Source organism: Amphibalanus amphitrite, unplaced genomic scaffold (assembly GCF_019059575.1).
Source record: "Amphibalanus amphitrite isolate SeventyFive unplaced genomic scaffold, NRLGWU_Aamphi_draft 001383F_arrow, whole genome shotgun sequence".
Classification (NCBI taxonomy): domain Eukaryota; kingdom Metazoa; phylum Arthropoda; class Thecostraca; order Balanomorpha; family Balanidae; genus Amphibalanus; species Amphibalanus amphitrite.
In genome coordinates, this window is record NW_024882876.1 from 154,296 (window position 1) to 176,517 (window position 22,222).

At 53.1% G+C, this 22,222-nt stretch overlaps 2 protein-coding genes across 6 annotated transcripts in view; both read right to left on the reverse strand.

The window, feature by feature from the left end:
- Positions 1-17,441, reverse strand: part of LOC122372659 (spectrin beta chain-like) — a 54,414-nt gene extending 36,973 nt beyond the window's left edge. For 4 of the 5 annotated variants that reach the window (XM_043350161.1, XM_043350158.1, XM_043350160.1 and 1 more), the window contains exon 1: positions 12,387-12,636. The gene's annotated coding sequence lies outside the window, so the exon portion shown is untranslated. Of the gene's footprint in view, positions 1-12,386; positions 12,637-17,331 lie in introns of those variants that run through there. The other variant, XM_043350157.1, reaches the window with a different exon arrangement.
- A 1,328-nt stretch (positions 17,442-18,769) lies between these two features.
- LOC122372658 (V-type proton ATPase subunit E-like) lies at positions 18,770-22,216 on the reverse strand. Its single transcript, XM_043350155.1, has 5 exons — positions 22,076-22,216; positions 20,900-21,068; positions 20,063-20,214; positions 19,463-19,660; positions 18,770-19,143 (listed from the first exon to the last, which is right to left on the reverse strand). The coding sequence occupies exons 1-4, from the start codon at positions 22,192-22,194 to the stop codon at positions 19,510-19,512; spliced, it is 591 nt and encodes a 196-aa protein (XP_043206090.1). The 5' UTR covers positions 22,195-22,216; the 3' UTR covers positions 18,770-19,143; positions 19,463-19,509.
- Positions 22,217-22,222: the final 6 nt, after the last annotated feature.

Below are 22,222 nucleotides of genomic sequence, written 5' to 3' on the forward strand. Positions count from 1 at the left end.
TTACGGCCGGTCAGCGCACGGCGAGATCTACAGTGTCAGGGCAGAGCAGAGCATAGTATGTAGAGCAGGAAAGAACAGTCAGGGCCGGTTATTGTAAAAGATGCGGCACGTTAGGATAGGGAACTATATGGCAATACAGGGAAAACTGAGCAGAGAAGGGCACTGCACAGCAGGTCGGGGTAGATGATGGGAGGAGGGCGGAGCAGGAAAACTCGACTGCTCTCCTCTCCGGGTAGGTCTAACTAGCCATGATGCCTGGTGAGGTCGACACGCCATTCTCACATAAGGGTCCGTTGTTTGGGTGCAGGGTGTAACAACATAACGACCCCAGACTTGTTGCACCAGGGCGCTGCAGGGCTGATGATAATGACGATGATTGGCACTGAGGGCTTTTTATTACCGTTGCGTACCGTGAAAAACTTCGTGAGAAAACGCGTCAGTTGGGCATGCATGGGTCGGTCGAGTCCGGTATGAATGACACAGGCCGACTCACGACTAACAAAGATGTGAGGCATCAGGACAGGGAGGTGCATGCCAGGACGGCTCAGACGTCAGCGGTCTGTCCCGTGACACTGGTCAGTCTCAGTCCGTCGCATCTGGACACGACGGCTGACTGACGCAAAGAGTCCAGAAATAACCCTGGCAGGTAATCATGTGGCAGAGTAACCCAGGACTGTCATAAAATGACGTCGCAGAAAATGTTTGGAGCGTCGATCCATTTCTCGTTGCCTTGTAATAATTGCAAACAACCAATGTCCAATCGTACCCGATTCTTATTTGATTCGTCTAATTTCAAGGGAGTTCAGAAACAAAACTTAGAATACCATTGCTTTCAAATAAACACAGCAATAGTAGTTCAAAATCGTGCCTTCCTTCGCATGTTATACCCGCATCAGCGTGTCAGTTCAATATTTCTGACCTATAATTAGATGACAGGTTTGTCCCACACCGGTAACACAGCCCACAATAGCACACAGCTCAACTGACCGCAGCCACAAACGAGCGCGGCGCGGCGGATCACCGCACTGCAGTGTTACCGGACCATGCTGGTTGCAACGTCCACTCTCCGGCCACAACATTCACCGGCCGCAGACACCATGCGTCGGCGACTAGTGTGGTTTGGTCCGTACCAAGGTCTCCCTCCACACATCTCAGCCTTGCACGACACCCAGACCACCGAGAGAAAGCATCACAATGTCCACACATCGCGACCATGTCGAGTCATTTGTCCACACACCATAGAGAGATGGGCAGACGCCAGACAGCGTGGGATGACGACGAAAGAAGAGACAACACTAAGGCAGAGAGACGCAGACTGACGGGTATACACAGCAGACCAGTAGGGAGAGACAGGAGGAAATGGCAGAACAGCAGACGGAGACGGGAGGAGGAGACGGGAGGAGACTGGGTGAGGCAACACTCTCTCAAGGCTGAATGTTTCGGCAGTCACACTGACAAAGGAAGAACATTACCGTAATGGAACGGGAGCCGAATAAGACAAGTTTATGTTGGACCCCAATAATCATTTCGAAAACATCAGGCAAGTGGCGTTGTTTCGCTTCGAGTCCCTGTAGATGAGTCACCACAAAACGGGGCAGAACACCTGAGTTACCTACCAGCCCTCCACATTCGGAGTCGGCGCCTAATATAGTCCAACAGATCTGCTGCGAGGTAAGCCATCCCCACTTTGCATTTACTTGCCCAAAGCGACACCTGCGCATCTGTTCAGCGCCGAAAGGACACCTGTTGTTTGTGCTGTATGCCCTCACTCTAATTCCTATCATACCCCCCCCCCCCCGCCTCCCCTACTGATCCAACATCACACCCATGGAGTACAAGTTTCGGAAGATCAGAAGACACTGATAATCCGTGCGTAGAATGTGGATCGGTTGGAGCCAACTGACAACATCCAGCAGCCCCACTGGACACTGCTCAACTGCAAGGCACAACATTCCTGTCACAGCACCCAGGCGGCGACCGGCGGGTCTCCCATCCATGAACCATGGATCGTCAACTGTGTGCACTGTGCAGAAAGTGTTTGCATTGATACTTCACGACATGGGGGCGACGGGGAGGCGAGGGCGATGCAGGGGCGACCGGCGAAGTAACAGGTTGGCCGCTGCAGCCAGGACGCACATGCAGCCGCCAGGCACAGCTGGTGCAGACAAAGATAGGTGGCATCAGAGTGGGGAGACCAGCGTCTGGTGCGCTGTAACTGTATGGATCGAGTGACGGTGATGCAGGGGATCCAAGGACGAACCGAAGTTCGGTCTGCAATAGGCTGGTGGTGGCGAGTGCGATTGTAACATCCTTATAGCCTGCAAGAAAGTCAGCAGAGTTTTCGGTTTGTGACTTTACGATGTGTTCGCCCCGTGAAAAAAGCAAACAGTACAGGATATAAGGCCTATTTTGCATTTCGGTTGATATCATTTTTAATTTTTCACGCTGAGCAAGTTGTAATGACAACGACGCTAGGGCAAAAAAGAACATTGTAAGCGAATACTCATAACTAAGGACTGTGACACAAGGACCCATAAGTGGGGACGGAACAACAAAAGACCGACGTGTAATGTCGACACAGTGCCATCGATCAAACGAGCGTCCCATTGTCCCAGATACGGCCGCCGTCATTGTGAAGGTCCGGACACCGCAGATCGGCCACCGAAGGCTAACTGTATGGAAATCACGCCCATCGGACACATATTACAGAACGAGACGACAAACTGACCGGAAAATTACACCTGAAAACGAAACACAAGACGTAGTTCGACCGATAATACAGTGTAGCTTGTCACAAAACGCTACAAATCAGGGAATGTGGAGTGCTTCAGTAGGCAAGTCAACCAAAAGTTAAGTGTCATCAATAACAAGCTGCCTGGTAATTGATAAATACCTAAATGCAGTATCTTGCAAAAAGTTCACGATTTTCACAATTAAAGCAACTTTATGGCTGTCTCGTCCCGACTTCAAGCCGTTTGAGAGCTGCCCTAGCTGCCGGCAGCCCGGCCGACTCGCCCCACACGGCTCTGCTCGGCGACCCAGGGTCGTCAGTCGCTCCCCGCCCGGCGACCCATGGTCTTCAGTCCGCTCCCCGCCGCCGCGCCGCAGTCGCACCTGTGCCAACCAGGTGTCCGAGCAACACGCGTCCTCCATTTGTCCCCGGTCATGGCTGGGGGATGAGCCGACTGCCGAGGTGGGGCGGTCGAGAACGTGCATATTGCACAGCGCCCTTTTCACTGAGTACCAACCAGTTGTTCTTTTTCTTTTTCACTGACCGGTCATATAAAGTTCGTAGATTTTAAGGAGATCACATGATTGGGACACATTTTGGAAGACATTTTTCTGGATACCTAGACATCAAGCCCAACAGCCCAAATACCAGGGCTGCGGAGTCGATGGATTTTCGGCGACTCCGACTCCGACTCCGACTCCGGCTTTCAAAAACCAGCTCCGACTCCGACTCCGGGCAGAATTGTCGACTCCGACCGACTCCAACTCCCGACTCCGACTCCGCAGACCTAGCAGGGCTGCGGAGTCGACAGATTTTCGGTGACTCCGACTCCGACTCCGGCTCGGGTTTCTAAAATCGACTCCGACTCCGACTCCGGTCACAACTGTCGACTCCGGCCGACTCCGACTCCGACTCCGCAGCCCTGCCAAATACTAGTGAAAATGTTCGGTGTGTGAAGAGGCAGCACTACTTTCAATACCTAATACGAGCGACGGAGCGCATAGAGACTCCCGTAAGCTCTATCAAAGAAATTGCAGGTTCATGAATAACAATCAATACCTGTAAATGTACCGAAGGGCTGCCGGCGGCAGAAAGATATCGCGTCAGAGAAATCATTTACATAAGCAGTGTTGAGAAAATTCTGCCTGGATCGCTGGCCTTTTGAAAATAAACATCCACCCTATCATGTTATACACACTAATTAAATGACCAGTAGGTAAAGGTATGCTCGATAAGCTTGCTTAAACTAGATGCGTCCATGACCGAAGCGTGCTAAGCGGCAGGGAACAGCGCACGGGCCGACAGTTTGTGTCTGGTGAACAGCTCATCATAAGGTGAGTCAGCCTAGCTCCGGTTCGCGGCCACATCAGGTGTTCTCTGAGAGGGGGCGGGAGGCACGTGCCGCCCTCCCGATCACCTGACACAAGCAGACAGGGATGTGGGGAGGGGGCGGAGTAACGGGGTCGACCCGGCAACACCAGCAGACAGCAGGGTCTGCCGGCGGCGGCGTCAGACAGCCGAGGATTAGCGCCGCACGTAACAGGATTGATGGCGGCCGCAGACCGCCGACCGCCGGCAGCCATTCGATGCCGCTCCGTCACAGGAAGGGAAGTCGGCGACACCAGTCCGGCTGCTGGACAAAGGACAGCCACAACACGAGGGGCCTACTCACACCGTTGCAGCACACGCCGCGATTAGTGATCGATTTGGGCCGCTGAACCCCACCCTCGCCTTGGACATCGATCCGACGTCCGCGCCGGCCCGGCTCGGGCCACAGCGGACACACAGACTGACCGGCAGACCGACCGGCGGCGGTTCGTGGAGGGCCGTCTCCCCCGGGCGTGACCGACCCATCTGGCCGCCGCGCCGGGGCGTGGCCGGGCCGCCGCGACGCTGTCGTGATGCCACCGCCACCGGCGACTTCCGGCCCCGCCCGCGGCGACACCCCATTCCATTACCGACGCCAAGCCGCACCAGGCGGGCCGCCAGCACCACCACCAGCGGCGGCGGCTGTGACAGCCGCTGACAGCTCAGATGCAGAGTGGGCGAGCGCTGCTGTCTGCATGTCCAGAGGGGGAACCAGCTCGAGCGACCACCACCTCACCGTGCAGTCGATACTGCGCTCACGGAGCATCGAAAGGCGGCGCTGCAGCGCTACTCCCCGCCCTATCAGTCCGCCCCGTCTGCAATTCACAATAGCGAGCAGACTACCTCACAAAGGTGGCCAGGCACGACGAAATGTTGAGACGATCAGCCGAGCCGCACGGCTATTCAGCTCCTCAATCCTCATGCAGCCATTCAGCGAAGAGAATACCAGTAACCATGAGCCGCCAATGCTCAGAGTCGCTGCTCGCCGCCGGACCGCCGACTATCTGAAGTCGGAGGTGTCGGCCCCGCCCCGGGCCGACCCCGCCCGACCAGCCGGCGCCGCCCGCAGCTGATCGGGCCGCTCCGATCGAAGTCGCCGACGGGTCGTCGACGCAGCCCGGCGGCGCCGCCGTCCGTCGGTCCCGGCCGACGCCGCGTCCTTGGCCCAGCCAGCCAACTCGCCGCAGCGAACGATTCAAACAGAACGCTTGGATAGCTCCACTCAGGGTTTGGGCACGCAGTTTGGGCGGCTTGGTCCAGGGAAAGGACTAGGTCCAGACGCACTGATCCAGACCCCGGGAGCTGGAGATACGCCAACCAGAGGCTACGACGCTTTACACGTCAGGAGACGCCATAAAACATCGCCACAACAATTACACCGGCTCGGAAGTTGACGTAGTTCAAAGTTGACCACGCTCGCGTGCCCGTCTGTGATAAGACACCACACTATTTTCAGGGGCGACGGCAGTCCGTAGCGTTGTTGACCTTTAACAAGGTCGACAACAATACCCCCGGGCGCCGCCATTTCATTAGAGAAAATCGACCACCCAAGGCAGCATCCTTTCACGAGAGGACAACAGCCTAATCAGATTCTATTTTCGGTGGGGAACCGGCCCGTAACACGAAAGACGACGGTTCACTCCTGGTTCTCAATTCCGTTTCTTACACTTCCTTTCAGCCTGCAATATTGATGAGGATCGTTCCGGCAACTTGCTGAGCCATAAATTACCACTTGGCGCCGGCGGGCGGTGTGCGGTCCAGGCAAGACAGAAAAAAACTCCATTACCTATCCCTGGAGTATTTTGGCATCAATAATTCAGCAGCTAGCACCAAGATGCGTCCATCTAAATCAATTTCGCCATTATGCTAAACTATTCGGTGCCCGGCTGAACATCCATAATGCAGCCGATCAGGTGGAACGACGCTTGCCTATTCCGGCGGCAGAGAAGCGGTGAACATGTAACCTGAGACTATTTTTATCAGAGTAACAGAGAACTTTACATTTATTAAAACAAAAACTCATCTCTAAGGCGTACTAGTCTGAGCCGCTTGACCATGACTACTTATGGCGCAATTTGCCGAGCTGCAAGCTATTTCAAAACGATCAGCGTTACACCGAGTCGTGTCACCCAGCGGAAGTGATCATCAATTCGAATACACACTCGGCCTGCGGCGCCCGGACCGCGGCGGGTGGCCAGTGACCCCTGCCCTCTGTCGGCCCCCTCCCCGCTCTCCCTGGGCGGCAGACGTGCTCCCTGTCTCTCTCTCCGGCCCTCGGTCAGCGCTCTGCCCATGTTTGTTCAGCGCCGTTTGTATAAACGGAGTCAGCGCTGACCGGACGGCGGCCGGCCGGACGGCTGGGCGTGGCAGGCTGGTCGAGCGCCTGTGGCCGCAGGGGGACGCTCCAGGACAAACGGGCGGCGTGCGCAGGACTGACACGACGGGGCCGCTGTCCGCGACTCGGCGTCATTTTCTAAATGAAGGATAGAACAGAACCCAGGATAACAAGACTTTTGCAAAGAATGACCAGTGACCACACAGACAAAGGAACAGTAAACACCACTGAGCTTCCCTGATTTGCCACAGCACTAACGGATCTATGTGAGTATAGAGTAGTTGCGGGTGCTGAGGCGCACGGACAGGCTCACCTGCGGAGCGTCCCCCGGACCGGTACCACGCTCCCCCTCCCCTCCCTCCCTCTCCCGTACCGAGGGGTTGTAACGCTCCAGTTCTCCCAGCCAGGGGAGCGGCCGGCCGGCCGGCTGACCACCGCTGGAGCCGCCGTGTCAACCCGCCAGTATCACCTGTCCGCCAGCCGGTACTGCCCACAGGTCCACCCCCGCCGGTACGGGGCCTGCACGGCCCCAGACCCACTGCCCGGCTCGTCACCACCGCCCCAGGGCACAGCAAAGCCGGTTCAGCCTCCATCAGCTGAAACTAGCTGCAATAACCCGCCCCAATATGGCGAGTCTCAGAGCCATCACACGTCGGATGAATCACAGCTGACGACTAATGCCACCACAGAATGCGATGCATGTCGAGTCAGACCGGCTGGCTTGCCGATGCACGCGGCGGCTCGCCCCCGGTATTGCGCACGCGGCAGGGCGCGGACCGCACCTCTGGCTGCAGGCCAGGCCGACTCGGCTCGCTCGGCTCGGCTCGGGTCGGGTCAGTGAAGAGGTGAGCGGACTGAGAGGGCCCGCCGCGGGCCGCCAGCTCGGCCAGGAGCTGCCAGACAGCCGCTCGGCAGTCGTCCAGACACGTCGACGGGGACGCCAGGGAGAGAGGTGGGCGGACAGACTGTCCAGGGAACGAGACGCCGAGACTGTCGCCGGGAGCGGCACTGGACAGAGTCGGACGGGTCCGTGAACATCATGGAAGCCAAGTGTTTAGCTGCCGTGGCCCTCATGAGTTCGTGGAAATCCTGTCTCAACACGGGAAGATGAGGCTGCGGCCTGACCAAAAAAAAAAATAAATAAATAAATAAAATGATCACACCAATAGGTAGACATTTTCCAATTTATCAGTGTTCGAACACTATTTGTAGCACAATCATGGACCATATGTAACACAATCATGGACCAGACTGACACAATGAGCAGACACGCCAGAGGAGACAATGGCAGGATACAGCGACTCTGAGAGAATAGTCCTCTATCCACCAGATCCCCTGAAGCACGGATCGCAGCCGCCGCAAACTGGCGTCAGCCCATCTAAAACCGCTCGCTCAGCCGGTGGCAGCGAGCAGAGCACACATTTCCTGTCCTTCTCACACCACTCATCCTCGCCAATAAGCCGGCTGCACAGCGTAGAGCTGCACCGGCCCAGTCGCCACCGACCCCCCGCCTTCAGCTCACAGCGGCCACACGAGCTGTGAGCCTCCAGCCTCCTCCATCCCCGCCCCCTCCCGCCGCGGAGTGATGACATCACCCATCCCGGGCGCGGGCGCGCTGGGCTCGGCCACGGCTCGGCTGACGGACGAACCGCCATGGCCGCCGGGCGGGGGCGGGGGCGGGGGCGGGGGCGGCGGACGGTAGACACAAGACAGACCGAGCGGCGGCAGCGGCGGCGGCGGCGCTGATGGACCGTGAAGTGGCCGCCTCCAGCCCGCCGCCCGACGCCCGACGCCCCGGCATGACTGGAGGGACGCGGCGCGGTCTGAGGTCGGTGTGCCGTGACGACCAGTGGGCGGCTGGCGTCACACCACACGGTCGGCAATGGGTGGTGGGTACGGTGCAGCGGCGTTATTGGCCAATGTGGCCAGTGCAGCGGTCAGAGGCAGATGGATGAGCACCGAGTGATGGTGGTAGATCTGTACGAATGCAGCCTGTTCAGGAGATCAGACAATCGGGATCGTGCGGGCGAATGATTTGCATGCACTCTAACGGCGCTGCGGCAGTCAGGGGTCGTACACAAAAGCGACCCAAAGATCACAGCCCACATCGCGAATACTAAAAAGCATCTGATCACAAGATATCACGTACGCCCGATGGCGACGTTTCCCTTCAAATTAAATGCGAACACCGCTAGCTTTAAGGTTGTTAACGCCTGGCAGCGATAGTAAGATCAGTGGGAGTGTTGGCCGCCATAAGTAGCCAGGTAATCCGCGATGATAGTGCACCTTTTCCTTTACAACACCGATAAATGGCAGAACGTATGCAAAAAACGCTTGACGTATAGCGCTACTGATGTTATCAAGTTCAGGAGTAGCCGTAACACGTACCCGAGACTCAGATAGTATCGTGAGATCAGATCCGACGCGTGAAAGCGAACGTGTTCTCAGAAAACTCACTGAAAGTGAGTGTGCTAGATACTAATGATGATGTTTGGGCTTCGAGAATTCCCATACTGAACTGGTCTTCGACGAGGAACGCCCCAGGAATGTGCCAGGTCAATGGAAAGAAGCTTCGAAATTTCCCTGGAGGGTGTCATAAAGTTGCGGCCGATTGGCATACACGGCTGATCCATGACATAACACCACACAGGGGAAATAACATCTTTCAACTAGCCCAACCCTTGCTGACTGTGCGCCTGACAACAGAGCGTCGCCGGGCCTCCTGGCACCAGACCATCTATGTCACCCCGCCCGCCGACACCCGCCCTATTCGTTATCTCCCAGTCCGTCACCTCTTCGTCACCCGACTATTTTTGTGGGTATGATAAGTTTTCCAGTGCATCAGCGATGTACGCCTGCGAAGGCATTGACAATATTGACATCATGTTCAGGAAGTCGGCCTATGGCTTTATTAAACGCATCGAAAAGTCGGAAAACTGTATAATTGCTCAATTTGTCGGTAGTGATTTGTATACATATTCCCCCTACAAAAGGATGTGGGACCGTCAGCTGTCATCTCAGTGACGTGTGATCCTTGCTCATGTACGAGCCAACCATGTTATTGGACTTCGAGTCTGTTAATACAATGATCTCTCTCTCTCTCTCTCTCTCTCTCTCTCTCTCTCTCTCTCTCTCTCTCTTCACCTGCTGCTGACCTGGCAGAGCCCGCCACAGCCTGAGTCACCTCTCTAGCAACACAATCGACCCACCCGGCCACTGCCGGCGATACCCAGTACCCACTCCTCATACCGCACTGTGTTCCGTCAGTCAGAGGATACAGAGAGGCGAGGCTCTGCGGTAAGTCGGCAGCGGAGGGAGGGCCAGACATTGGCCCTGTGTGTCCAACCGGCAGCCTATCGACCGAGCGGTCCTGCCGGCCCGTGAAACCCCGTCCTTTGCGGCGCCGGCGGCACGCTACTCGGCAACAGACTCCCCCCACCGACGGCCCAACTGTCTGCGTCGACAGCGACTGAGGCCGACGGCCGGCGGAGGACGACGGAGGACGGACGGCGGACGATGGTCGGTGGGCGGGGCCGTGGGCGGGTGTCGGTCCGACATTACCGACCGCCGAGGACGCCGATCGGGCGAGACACACGAGGTGCCACCGCCGGCAGAGACCGACAGTCGAGGACGGCGGAGACTGGCCGAGGGTTAGAGGACTATCGATCAAGCACCGGCACCGTCTGCCCGGCCGCTGGGCACAGCCCTACAGCGGGCCGGGCCGGACAGTGGTGAGTCATACTCCTATTGAAGTGCAGTCGCCGCGCCGGCCGCCAGTCGAGACCGGGTGCCGGCCGATCGGACACCGACCCGACCCGGGAACCTGAGAACCCGGCGAGAAGCGTGTTTTGATCGGTTGGACATCGACTCAATGCCAAACAAACAATAGGCCGAACAAAAGGATTCTGAAAACATCAAAGCCGACGAAAATGCATTAAAAAATGTTTCAAGGAAATGAAAACACTCTAAAACGCATTTCCAACTTTAAATGTATTTCCGTAGCGCCCCCGGCTGCACCGCTGAGGGCGATACGGGTGCACTTAGCCATTCGGTTCGTCCCATGGGGCACAAGGCAGAGAAGCTCACAAGGGCAGGCGGAATCCGAGAGTCAAAGTGGGCGGTACCACAAATGGAGCTTGGCTTGCCAAATTGGTTTCATGTCCAAGAGGAATAGGCGTTGTAAGAAGAAAACAACCAAGTAATTAATTTGATACATCAGTCGGGTAAGTCTGTCGCGCAGTTCCTCCGTTGCTCAAATGTTCAGTTTCAGATTCATCTCCTGAGGGCCGGACCCAGTTCTGCCACGATGGGACCCGGCGGCGGTGAGGGCCTTAGGGGCGGTCTGCTCAGTCAGTCTGCTGTTGTTCTGAGGGTACCCGCCAGGGCGCCGTCCACGGATGAACCAATTACACGGCTGGCCGTGGGACAATTACCGCCAGCTGTCCGCCACCCCGCCGGCCGGCCGATCGCGCTCCCACGAGACAGGGTCCTCGGCCAGCGTCGTGGTATCAACCAGACAGGCAGGCTGCCGGCACGACGGTTATCCAACAGCAGCTATGCCGCTGTTCGCCGACCGCTAGGGCAAGCATCGCTATCGGCCGGTTAGGCTGTATCAGGAGCGACCTGCAAACAGGGCGCACATACCGACCCAGCCGCGGCCGCGAGGATGAAGATTGAAGCGCATACCGCTCACAACCTATACCACAATGCCTGCACAAGTGCCCACCCCATTCTGCTCCGTCTTGTGTGACATACACAGGAAGTGAGCCCGGCGGCACCCTCGTGCGCTCACGTCATCCCCAATGAGGGTAAATGACCCGACAAGGCCGGTGCAGTCGGTCCGTGGGCAGCGTCGCGGGCGGGGCGTCAGACGGTGACACGGCTCTCCGACTGTCCCCGGGGCCGGGGCGTCAGACGGTGACACGACTCTCCGACTGTCCCCGGGGCCGGGCGCTGTGTGCGGACGGAGCAGTGTGCTGCCGTGTCGGCCCAGTTCCACAGGTGTTTCACACGCCCGCTCTCCGGCGCGGTCGGCAGCGCGGCACGGGCTAGGGGTCATTCACCGCCGCCGGCCGCGCCGCTCCCCACCCGCACCCTACCGATCCGGGCCGCTCCCGAGTGTCCGTCCATTTAAATGGCTGACACACAGCCGCAGTCACACCTTCACTTACAACAACCAGGCCGTGCGTGACTCATGTCAGCCACACCTCTCTTGGTGGAACATCTCCGATTCAGTCGCAAGCCATCAGAGCGAAACGCTCCTATTCTGCCACTTATCAAAGCAGACCTTACCTTACCTTCACCTTCACAGTGATCGGGAGGGAAAAGGCCACTTGGCCTGGAGATCCCGTTCTCATCGGGATCTCCAGGCCTTTCCAATAGTCACACTGCTATAGTCACCAATAGTCACCAATAGTGCTATAGTCCAATAGTCACCTCAGACCTTTCCAATAGTCACACTGCTCTCAGAAAACCTCTCTTAGCATTTGTCCTCCACATCTCTGCCCTGCCAACAGTGCCAGCTAAGGCCGCTTGACACCCAAACTGCGGCCGCAGCACGGCGAGTCGGCAACACAGCACTCGTGAATTATTCAGACAGGTCTGGCGTCGGCTGAGCGGTGGCCTGACCCGGGCCAGCCCGATCCGGACGAGCCGACACCGCGGAGCCACGGGACGGGAGCGCAGGCGCGGGGACTGTGGTCTGTGACCCAGCCCACTGACTGACGAGGATAGCCTGACCCGAGCCCAGGTCACCGGTGTCAATGGCCATGAACTGAACAGGGTGGGGCAGACGGAACGCCACTAAAAAAGGGAAAAGCAAAATAATGACAATAGCCGACTGGACAGTGAAAACTGCCGCTGGGTACAGTTGATAAAAAGGCACCCACCATCACGATGAGAACGCTTTCGTTACAGCCAGCAGCAAGTCTGGGTTCGCGGCGACTCGTTTACCTGGCAGGGATCCTCCTGTGGCTCTGGTTCGGTCGGATCGGTCGGCTCGCACACACCGCCGCCGTCTCTCACTGCCACTCGCCTCACTCCGCCGCTGTCTCGCTCCCACTCACGGCTGCCGACTCCAGCTCACGGGCCGCCCCTCTGCCGGCAGCGGCGCTATTTCTGGCGCTGATTCAGCGGCGGCAGCAGAGCCGCGCGACCCGGCTCGACACGAACGGCGCGTCGGTCGGCTCGAGCGCCACCGGTCCGATGGCGGCGCGCGGCTACGCCCTCGCCGCCGCCGTCGGCAGCTGTGTACAGCCTCTGGCAGCGCGGCGGCCGGCGCCCTGTCAGAGGCTGTCCGCGTCGGCCGGTCGATAGAGCCGACGCCGGGCGGGCGGCGCCGGACGGGACATGAAGGGGGCGGCACCGGCCGGCGCCGGCCGCCGGCGGACTGCGCCCGTCGCCCATCATGTCCGTACATTGTCTGCTCTCTCCGGCCGCAGTAGACGCACCAACTCCGTACAGATAGACGCATCAGCCCCCGACTCCGGGACAGGCACACGGGCGCTACCGTAAGCCACCGGACGGAGCCGGTCCGCCGCGTCCACGGCAAAAACTCCGGCCGGGGCCCGTTCGCAGTGATAACGCCAGGCCCCGGGGCTTTAAAGCCACCGCATTGACGGACGGCGGCGACCGAACGACGGACAGCCGGAAGCCACGCGTGCTCCGGGGGGAGGCGGGACGCTAAAACACCGTGTCTGGCCGGGCGCCAGACAGGAAGCGGGCCCGCAGAGGCCACAGCTGAAGCACCCACTTCACTTGAACAGGTGGTCCAACGGTTCCAACGCACATCCAGTCATTCAGCCAGATGTGAGGCTATCCCACAGCCCATCAAACGTCAACGGCAGCCTGGGTAGTCCAGGATCGTGTGCATAACACTTGTAGAAATGGCCACTACTGGCGTGTCCCTGGGAAACTGAAAACGAATACCATCGCATCGTCCAGGCGAGAAAAAAGGAATATTGTTTTACAGTGTCACGCATACACTACAGCCCGAGTGAGCGTGACTGACATACCATTCAGCAGAAATACCAAATAGCGCAAGAACAAAAGCAGCCCTCCTTGTGACGTCACGGTTTGGAAAAGGACCATCATATAATACCGAAAAAAAATATGTGTTATAACTGTGCGTGATAACGACAACACCTCTGTTTGGTACTAAAATGTCGCGGCCGCGATGACACATGTTTGTTGGTGTCAATTATCGGCAAAGTGCGTGGAGTTCACAATTTCTCACAACTTTATTGGAATGCTTTGAATTCTTCTTATGAAACGTCCTGTGGAGTGTGGGCCAAAGGTTTTTTAAGAGCTTAGTGGACAAGACACTCAACAGTAAGAACCCCCCCCCCCCCCCCCCCTATGGTAACTTCTGTCCTTTTTGTTGGCACAAATAAGTCATAGCATCTACACTAGGACTTGTGCATACATTTGGGCATGAAATGTGTTGAATACTGATTACCCACACACAAGCCACTGTGCACTGGCCACTGTTACCAACTAACTCAAAATTCGCGGGTTATCTCACATCAACCTAATAAATAATGTGACTTATTAGTGTGCAACTGTTTGCTAATCTGTATGTCAGCTGCTTTCTAGATGACAGAGGCTTACAGATAACTGCCTTTAGGTACTTCAGCCTTCTTAGACTTATCCCTTCTTTTGGACTTCTAGTTTGATTTCATAGCTTATCTGGTAGAATGCATGGTACTTTGTGAATATATCATGGTTTGAGGTGAGACAACTTTGGTGAAATAGGCTAGAGATGCATTTGTGTTTGACACATGATTCAAGCTAAGATGCTCATTGCATATTCAATTGCCCACAGGACAATTATAGTTTTAATGGTAGTGGTTACTGTACTTAGCTGGTTACCTGATTGTAATGGGCAAAATGGCACAATTAAAAGTATAATTGTGTTTTTACTCATTAGGTTGATTTGATGAGCATACACCAAAACAGTAGAAAATGCAATATCATTCCTGCCAGGACTTTTTGTATTGTCTAATTCCCACAAACCTTCCAAAAAATAGCTTTAACCAAGTAATGGTAAACAGACGCACACATAAAATGGGCAAAGGCATCTCCTACCTTATTAAATCTAGCAGCTCACACAGAGGATACAAAGAGTTACACTTCATTTTGTCAGTTATTGAAACATGGTATGGGTAAGGGCAAGAACAATAGTCTGGCAAACTTCTTAGATCTTTGTTAGGTTTGCTAGACTATAGTATGATCAAATGCTCATCACCAGCTCAATAATAACCATACATTTGCTTGCAATTGATTTACATAGGTAGATCTGCATTTGTGTCTTGTTCTGTTATCCACTGAAGGTAAAACAGCCACACATTCACACAGCCACAGCCATCATATTCAAGACCATGTCACAAAAAAGCTAACATTCAATACCTATCTTAGCATTTACGTTATTTTGTATTATCCAAAACTTATTTGTTTTTGAAGACAGACTCTGTAGCAGCCTCTGGCTTGGGGTAACACTAGATTTGATTTTCTTTTGTCTGGTTAATGGCATTGGCGGCGGAACGGGGAGGGCACCGTGCCCCCTTTTGATTTTGGCATTTTAACATTAGCCCTATGGGCGTTGCATGGAAGAAAGGGACTAAAAGTCGGCAGTGCCCACTGCCCCCCTTAATTGAAGGTGTTCTGCCACTACTACTGGTTAATGGTTAATGTTTAAAAAGAAAAACAATGATCAAAATTGAGCAATCACAAAAATACTACTGCAATTGCATCAAAGAAGGTAGTTCATTGTTGTCAAAATGAGAGGCAATATTGTGTTTTGACTGAATAAATGCATTTCTCAATTACCGTAAAATGGGGTGTTAAGGGACAGTGGGGTGATAAGGGACAGTTGCGTGGGAAAAACTTTGAGTCATGTTAAGTTCCTAATTTGAGAAGGTTAAATAAAAACTTGAGTGTGGTAGTTGACACTGTTTTGTTCTTGACTATAGGACAAAATGACATGGTTTTTCATGCAAGTGATTTGGTTCAAAAATGGTTTTGAAAATCATGTTACATTTTCACAAAATTGAGACATCTCCAAAACTCTGTGTGTACCACATAAACTAGTAGGAGTACAGGTAAAATGAATGCATAGGTGCATTGTCACATGTATTGCACATGTTTCCTGAAAAATTTATACAAATCCACCCATTCATTCATCATCATCCTCCTCTTTTTCGGACACATGCATATTTTGAGGTGCAGTGGGGTGCTAAAGGACAGGGAAGAAAAAAATAAAAAAATAATATCTAAATATAATTTCATAAACTTTTCTTTCAGTAGGCATGGATAACACCAAATTCCACATAAAATGCTGGCAAGTTCATGCTTTCATCTCTAACACATCTTAAGTTATAAAACAAAACACCTCAAAACTCCCTTAATGCTCTCTTTTACAATGATGGGTCAATGAAGACTGATGTAGGTAAATGTGATGTCATCATAAAAAGGCCAAAACAAAGAGGGCAACATAATGACAAGTGACTAGCTTCAAAATGGGTTTTTTTTATAAATTTAGTCCGAACCTTTTGATGGGAAGGATTCACAAGGACAGAGCCACCGATAAGCGAAGCTTGTTGCGATGACCCTGCCCTCTACCCACCGATCGCGCAATTCTGATTCTATGGCAGAATTTAGAGTCCAAAGTTTAACGTGCGCACAAAGCCGCGCACGGCCGGTCCCCTCGCTGACTTCACCTGGCTACGGCCTGCCACCAACCGCAGCCATACCTGTCAGGAGGCCCATAAATGTCGAGCGCCCGTCGCGCTTCGAACCCGGACTGTCATTACCGGGAACGCGTGCTCTCACCACGCGGAGTCCAACGCTCTAACCAACTGAGCTACGGGACCGGCTAAATGACATGGGTACTAAATGACTTGTTGATGACAGAAGGGTACTTTTTGGTTCTGTTTACCTTATAATTAGCACATTTTCCAGAAGCGTGAACTGCATTATATGTAATTGGCTAAAAAGGCCACTAGTGGTTAATGAACCTGACTTGTTTTGTGACAGAATATGCAAAACATTTCAATAAATAAATTGTGTGCCCTTCCACACCCCAATTGTGGGCATTTGATGACTATTTCTTGGAATAACATATGTGTCCCTTAACACCCCACATTGGGGTGCTAAGGGACAGTGATGAAAAATAATAAAAAATAATACGCATGCACATATTTTTAAAACTTAAATGTAGCGGGCATGTAAAGCACCCAATTCCACATAAAATGCTGACTAGTTGATGCTTCTATCCCCAACCCTTCTTGAGTTATATAGCAAAACACCTCAAAACTATCCCTTAACACCCCATTTTACAGTAACACTAACACCTAAGGAAAAATTCGTTAATTTCCAAGGCAGGCCAGGCTCACTACTGATGCCAAAATTGTCGACGTACCAACAGTAATTAAATTTCTTTAATAAATTATACAGTCATTAGATGAAATTAAATTTCTTGTATAAATTATAACAAGTATGTAAGTAATTATCCTCCTGATTGTCTAGCATTGATTTTTAAATAAGAAATAATCAATTCTAAAATTAAGAACAATGTTCATAATAAGTGAGCAGAACCAAGCATCCAGTTTTGGACGCTTGGGTCGCAAGGCTATGCGTCCTATTTCAACAACAAGTGAGCAGAAAGCCAATGGGACTACTAGGGGCTAGCCCAGCGAGATCACAGTTAAATTAATAATTTATTTGAAGTTAAAAAATGTATCATTAAGCAAAGCATAAAAGGTACAGGGCGGGGACGCCGCTCTCGACTTCAAGGGTGGGAGGGGCGACCGGCGTGATGGTTCACGACTTCTACGCGACTAAGTAATTCCGTGAGGCCTTAAACATGGAGCAAGATAAGTTCACAAAAGAATAAACTTACCTTTTCAGTCCTTTCCCACGCTGAAAAATACAGTATCTTCAAAAATAGCGTAAAAAACGATCCGCCTCTGACATTCGCCGACACACCCACTGACACCCACTGAAGAAAGCGGCGTTTTCGACGCACGTATGACGATAGATGGCTTCCAATAAATATGGTAGCACTGCAATACGAAGGATTTATTTGAGGCTTCAAGAGATCCTCCTGGCTATTGAAGGGAATTGCGAGAGTGCGAGAACTATAAAACGCGTTCTCTGTAGCTTGATATCAAGTATGTTCGCCTCGGTGCCACGTTTATCCCTGTTATGTTCTACGATTTCTGCATGCATAATGCAAACTAAGAGCTGTTGTTGACTCACCTCTCAGTTGACAAGCTGCCCCTCACCAGGTCAGAGTCACAGGCGTGAGAAGCGACTGAAAGGTCCTGCCACCGGCCTCAGCTCCACATGCTTGTCATTCATTTGTCGTTACGGACACCTCAATAGTATGTGCCGGGCTACCCACTACTTCCCGCAAGAGTCTCAATCGGGCTGTAGCGCACATCGTTCCCGCAGTAATTGCAGAAGGCCGCGGGTCTCTTCCTAACTTGGCGGAGGTACTGGATAAGCAGACCAGCGAACGGCGCGGATATTGATATGGTGGACGGACGCTCGCGAAGAGGGGGATCGACTCGATGGGGAGGGATACCCAGGCCTGGCCACCCTCAGAACTTCCGGTCTGGGGAGGTGGGTGGGGAGGCAGGGGCCCGCTGATCACCACCATCCGAAGTGGAGCTCCCTGCGGCAGGGCGTGATTCTTTGCTCGAAGTTGTACCGCCCGGACTTCGTGAATGGCGGCACTCAGTCAACGGGCGAGACCGGCCTTCACCGTGAGAGTGCGGGGGGAAGCTAATCAAGGGCAACCAGGGATCGCTCGCGTCCTGGCTCCGTTGAGTCATTTTCAATCCTCAGGGCTCAGGACAGTCAAATTATTTCCCTTAATGGTCAAATTATTTCCCGGTCACCTTCAAGTCCGATGTGGGCAGCTCCCCAGGAGCAGGACTACGCGCGATGAGGTGACCGTTTGCGGGGCTGGCTGGCCTGCCCACTGGATGGGCCCAGCCCCGACGACGAGTCACCTGTGTGACCACCCAGACGATTACGACGTCTCCCCCTAACTCCTATCATCCCTCCGGATCTGAAAAGGCCGCGTTGGCCCGAGCCCTCGTTTCTTATTGCGGCCCGAGCCCGCAATAAGAAACGATCGTGCAGCTGCACGCATTATGGCCTGTCCAAAGTGTCCATGGCGCAATTTCACGACGCTGAATGCAGCTTTCACGCGTTTCAGTCCATCGCACATAAATAGATATTAGAAGTCCTTAAGAGCTCACCACCGCTCACATCTATGCCCTCGTCGCCAAAACCATCATAATCGAATCTCAAACGAATAGAGACGAAGATTCGGATACGTTGTATATTCTGCCTAGTATACATACACATTATTTATACATATATTGGATTGCTTCACCGCTCGCGGCGCGACTCTATGGCCTTCTCGTGCATACTCTAGCGCGCCGCTCCCCTGACAATCAACACATCATCATCGGCTTGGAATGATCTCGAGGGCACGGCGATAGCTCGGTCCGCGCCGCCGTCACAACGCTCTAAACTGCCAGACGAACACATACACAGACACACGCGCAGTCGTGCTCCGAGCGCCGAGCAGAGGGCGCCACTGGCCCAGAGTGGGCGCCCCGTGGAGGGCGGGGTGATAAAACGGCCCTCGAGTACGCCGCTGAACGGGAACATCGGTGTTTGCGCGACTCGTGGCCAGCTGAAACCGGACCAGATATGCACCAATCAGCAAGATAGGCGATAAGACATCATGCACATTGTAACATTTGATCCACTTGACAGCTAAGGGAAGTGACTGAATTTTGTGCCAATAAAAACCGATGTAATTAAATATGACTGTAACTCCCAGCAACAACAAAACTGCGGCCCCCTCAAATTATCAACACATTGGCCATAGATAACACGAATCATTTAATCGATGCAATTGCCAATGCCTATTTTCATCCACCCACGGAACACCGCTCAAGTAAAATTTAACTGACAACTACCACCATCCCAGTCAGCGGGCAGTCACGTACCAGCCGTCCTCCGGCACTCTCCTCACTCTCCGCCACACAGTCAGCGTCTAGTCGTCGAACTTGCGGTTCATGTTGCGGCCGAAGAGCGACGTCCTGATCTCGGGCAGCATCTGGCCGGCCAGCAGGTCCAGTCGCGACTCGAGCGTGTTGACGATCTTGATCCGGTTACCCTTAGTGTGCATCTCGACACCGCCGCACCTGCCCGACGAGAGTAGAAGCGGGAGCGTTAGTGCACGCCGATGATGGAAGGGTAGCATATTTGACAAATCGATTAGAAAAATAATACCTAAATAAAAACGCTACAATCGGTAAGGGTGCAGGCAACACCACACGTCGAATCGGTGACAGTCACTACATTTAAACAACACCGAGTGGTTGTCATTTAAATAAGGTACCTAATCTGCCGTTAAACAACACTTAAAAACTGACATTACAACCGCACCTGTCACCGAACGCCCGGCTCCTAATACGGCACCGGACACCAGCCCTACCACGGCACCAGTCGCCTTCCCTCGCACGGTACCGGACACCAGGCCTACCACGGCGCCAGTAGCCTTCGCTAACACGGCACTCCCTCGACACGGGGCGCCGTCTACTCACACGTTGGCCGGCAGGAAGGTGTCGTCGATCTTGATCTGGACGTTCATGCCCTTGGTGGCCTCCTTGTACTGGCGGACGGCGCTGTCCAGGATGCTCTGGACCAGAGAGAGGTCCGCTTGGCGGCAGCGCACCGTCACCACCGGCTCCAGCAGCTGCGGAAAGACAGGCCGGGCTCAGACTCAGCTGGGTACGGTATACGGATACCAGCGAGCAGCACACAGAGTCAAATACTGCCGTGTGGTGAACAAAGAACGGTGGTCGCTCTTTATTGTTAAATGACGTGAGACACTACGCGAATTTTAGTGAAGCATTCCATTCGATGTAGATAAAAACGACGATACGCGGTTATGAAAATGTCAAATGGAAGTAATAACAAATACCTCTTGGAATTGAGAAAAAATACATTTACAGAAAGTAAAAAAGTATCACAAATGGATAACACCGGACCACGTCCGACCATGCATTTGAATTCATCAATCCCAAGGAAGTGCACAGGAGTCTCAAAAATTATCCCCCTAGGAAGTTCGGCACAAGCGTCGAATCCTATCTTTGAATTATGAATGAAAGCGCAGGCGCATCCTAGTAAGGTGCACCAGCATTCAACATCCATTTCGAAATGACGAATGTAACGTGATACCATGACTGCAAAATCAACTGTTGATATTTGTTTATTCCATTTCATAATTATCAAAAGTCCGACCCACAGATACAAAAGCCCTCTCTTCAGCAGACCCCTGGATCATCATGGTTCCTAGACCATCCTTCGTGGAAGTCATTTGACATTTGAACTATCAGAAACAACCCCTGTACCAGCCTTCCAACAGCGCCTATGCCCACCTGGAAGAGTCCCTGGACGATGAGTGCCTGCAGCACGGGCCCGTAGCGCTGCGGATCGCTGGTGATCTGGCCGAGCCGGCGTCGCGCCTCCTCCACCACGCCGTACACGTGGTCCTCGCGCGCCTTCAGCACCTTCAGGCGCGCCTGGTTCTGCAGGTTCGAGTTCTGGCTGCGGGGAGCAGAGAAAAGTACGGTCACACGGGCTCTATTCGGCCCAACACTGGCTCGGTGAGGGCACGAAAAAAAAACTAAAATAAAGACAACATGTTCATAGATATTCTCCTTCGATATTAAATTTGTCAGAAGTTGACCTGACTCTAAATGTTATCAGTTGACATGAGTTTGAATCAAGTACGGCTCTCGCGAGATTAAGCGGTAGGTTTTGCACTTTTACATTTCCGGTTATATCTCAGGAACTAATCAATCTATGAGGGCATGCTCGATTTCCCGAAAAACGGTCATAAATCTGTAGACATAGAAACGGCATAAAAGTCATTTCTCGGTGCCACGGGGTGGGCACTGGGCAGGGTTGCCACCCATAATTCATTCACTGACAAGATATCGACCATAATGACGAGGCTGTGCAACACATCGGCGATAGAGACGGTTCAATTGTATCGTACAGTCCGCTCACCGTGCAGTGTTGATGGGATACGGTGATGCCCCAGCCCCCAAACTTTACAATTCTGTCAATTTATCATCTACATGAATCTAGAGAGGCATTTAACCTTCACCCTAGCAGCTTGAGGGAGGAATTTTGACTATGACATTTCAGTTTATATACGTGTAGTCGAGAACATCATGGCGCTGTCAAAGTTGATTAAGACCCATCACCCAGACACCCAGGTATGGTTCAGGAAACTTGTTTAGAATGGGTAAAGTTATAATGCTACATCATCCTCAGGAAAACATTAACCACAGATAACAGTACTACTACTGTTATCTGTGCATTAACTAATTATCTTAAAACTCTTTCACTTCCATTTCCTCATAGGCATCAGACCTCATGTCAAGGGTCAGGCTTGTCAAGAACAAATACCTATACAAAATTTTCATCAGATTTTTTAGACATTGCTTAAAGCCTTAAGGGTTACACAACCCCATACACAGAGATGGTTGAAACAGCAACTACAATCTATCCTGTCATGAGAGACCACAAGAATGATATGTACTTACATTTTCTTCTGCAGGTTGACCTGTTTGAGCCTCTTGTCATAGTATTCCTGGATCTTGATGCGCTGCTGGTGAACAAGCCTGCCCTTCTCAATGTTGAACTCCTCCTCTGCTTGGCTCATTTCCTCCACCTTTTCATTGGCCCTCCTG

Excerpts from the sequence above, each read along its gene's own strand:
- LOC122372658 (XM_043350155.1), bottom strand. The coding sequence starts at position 22,194 with ATGAGCCAAGCAGAGGAGGAGTTCAACATTGAGAAGGGCAGGCTTGTT. Across the intron at positions 21,069-22,075 it reads GTCAACCTGCAGAAGAAAAT|CCAGAACTCGAACCTGCAGA; the intron begins GTAAGTACATAT and ends TGCTCCCCGCAG. Across the intron at positions 20,215-20,899 it reads TCGTCCAGGGACTCTTCCAG|CTGCTGGAGCCGGTGGTGAC; the intron begins GTGGGCATAGGC and ends GTCTTTCCGCAG.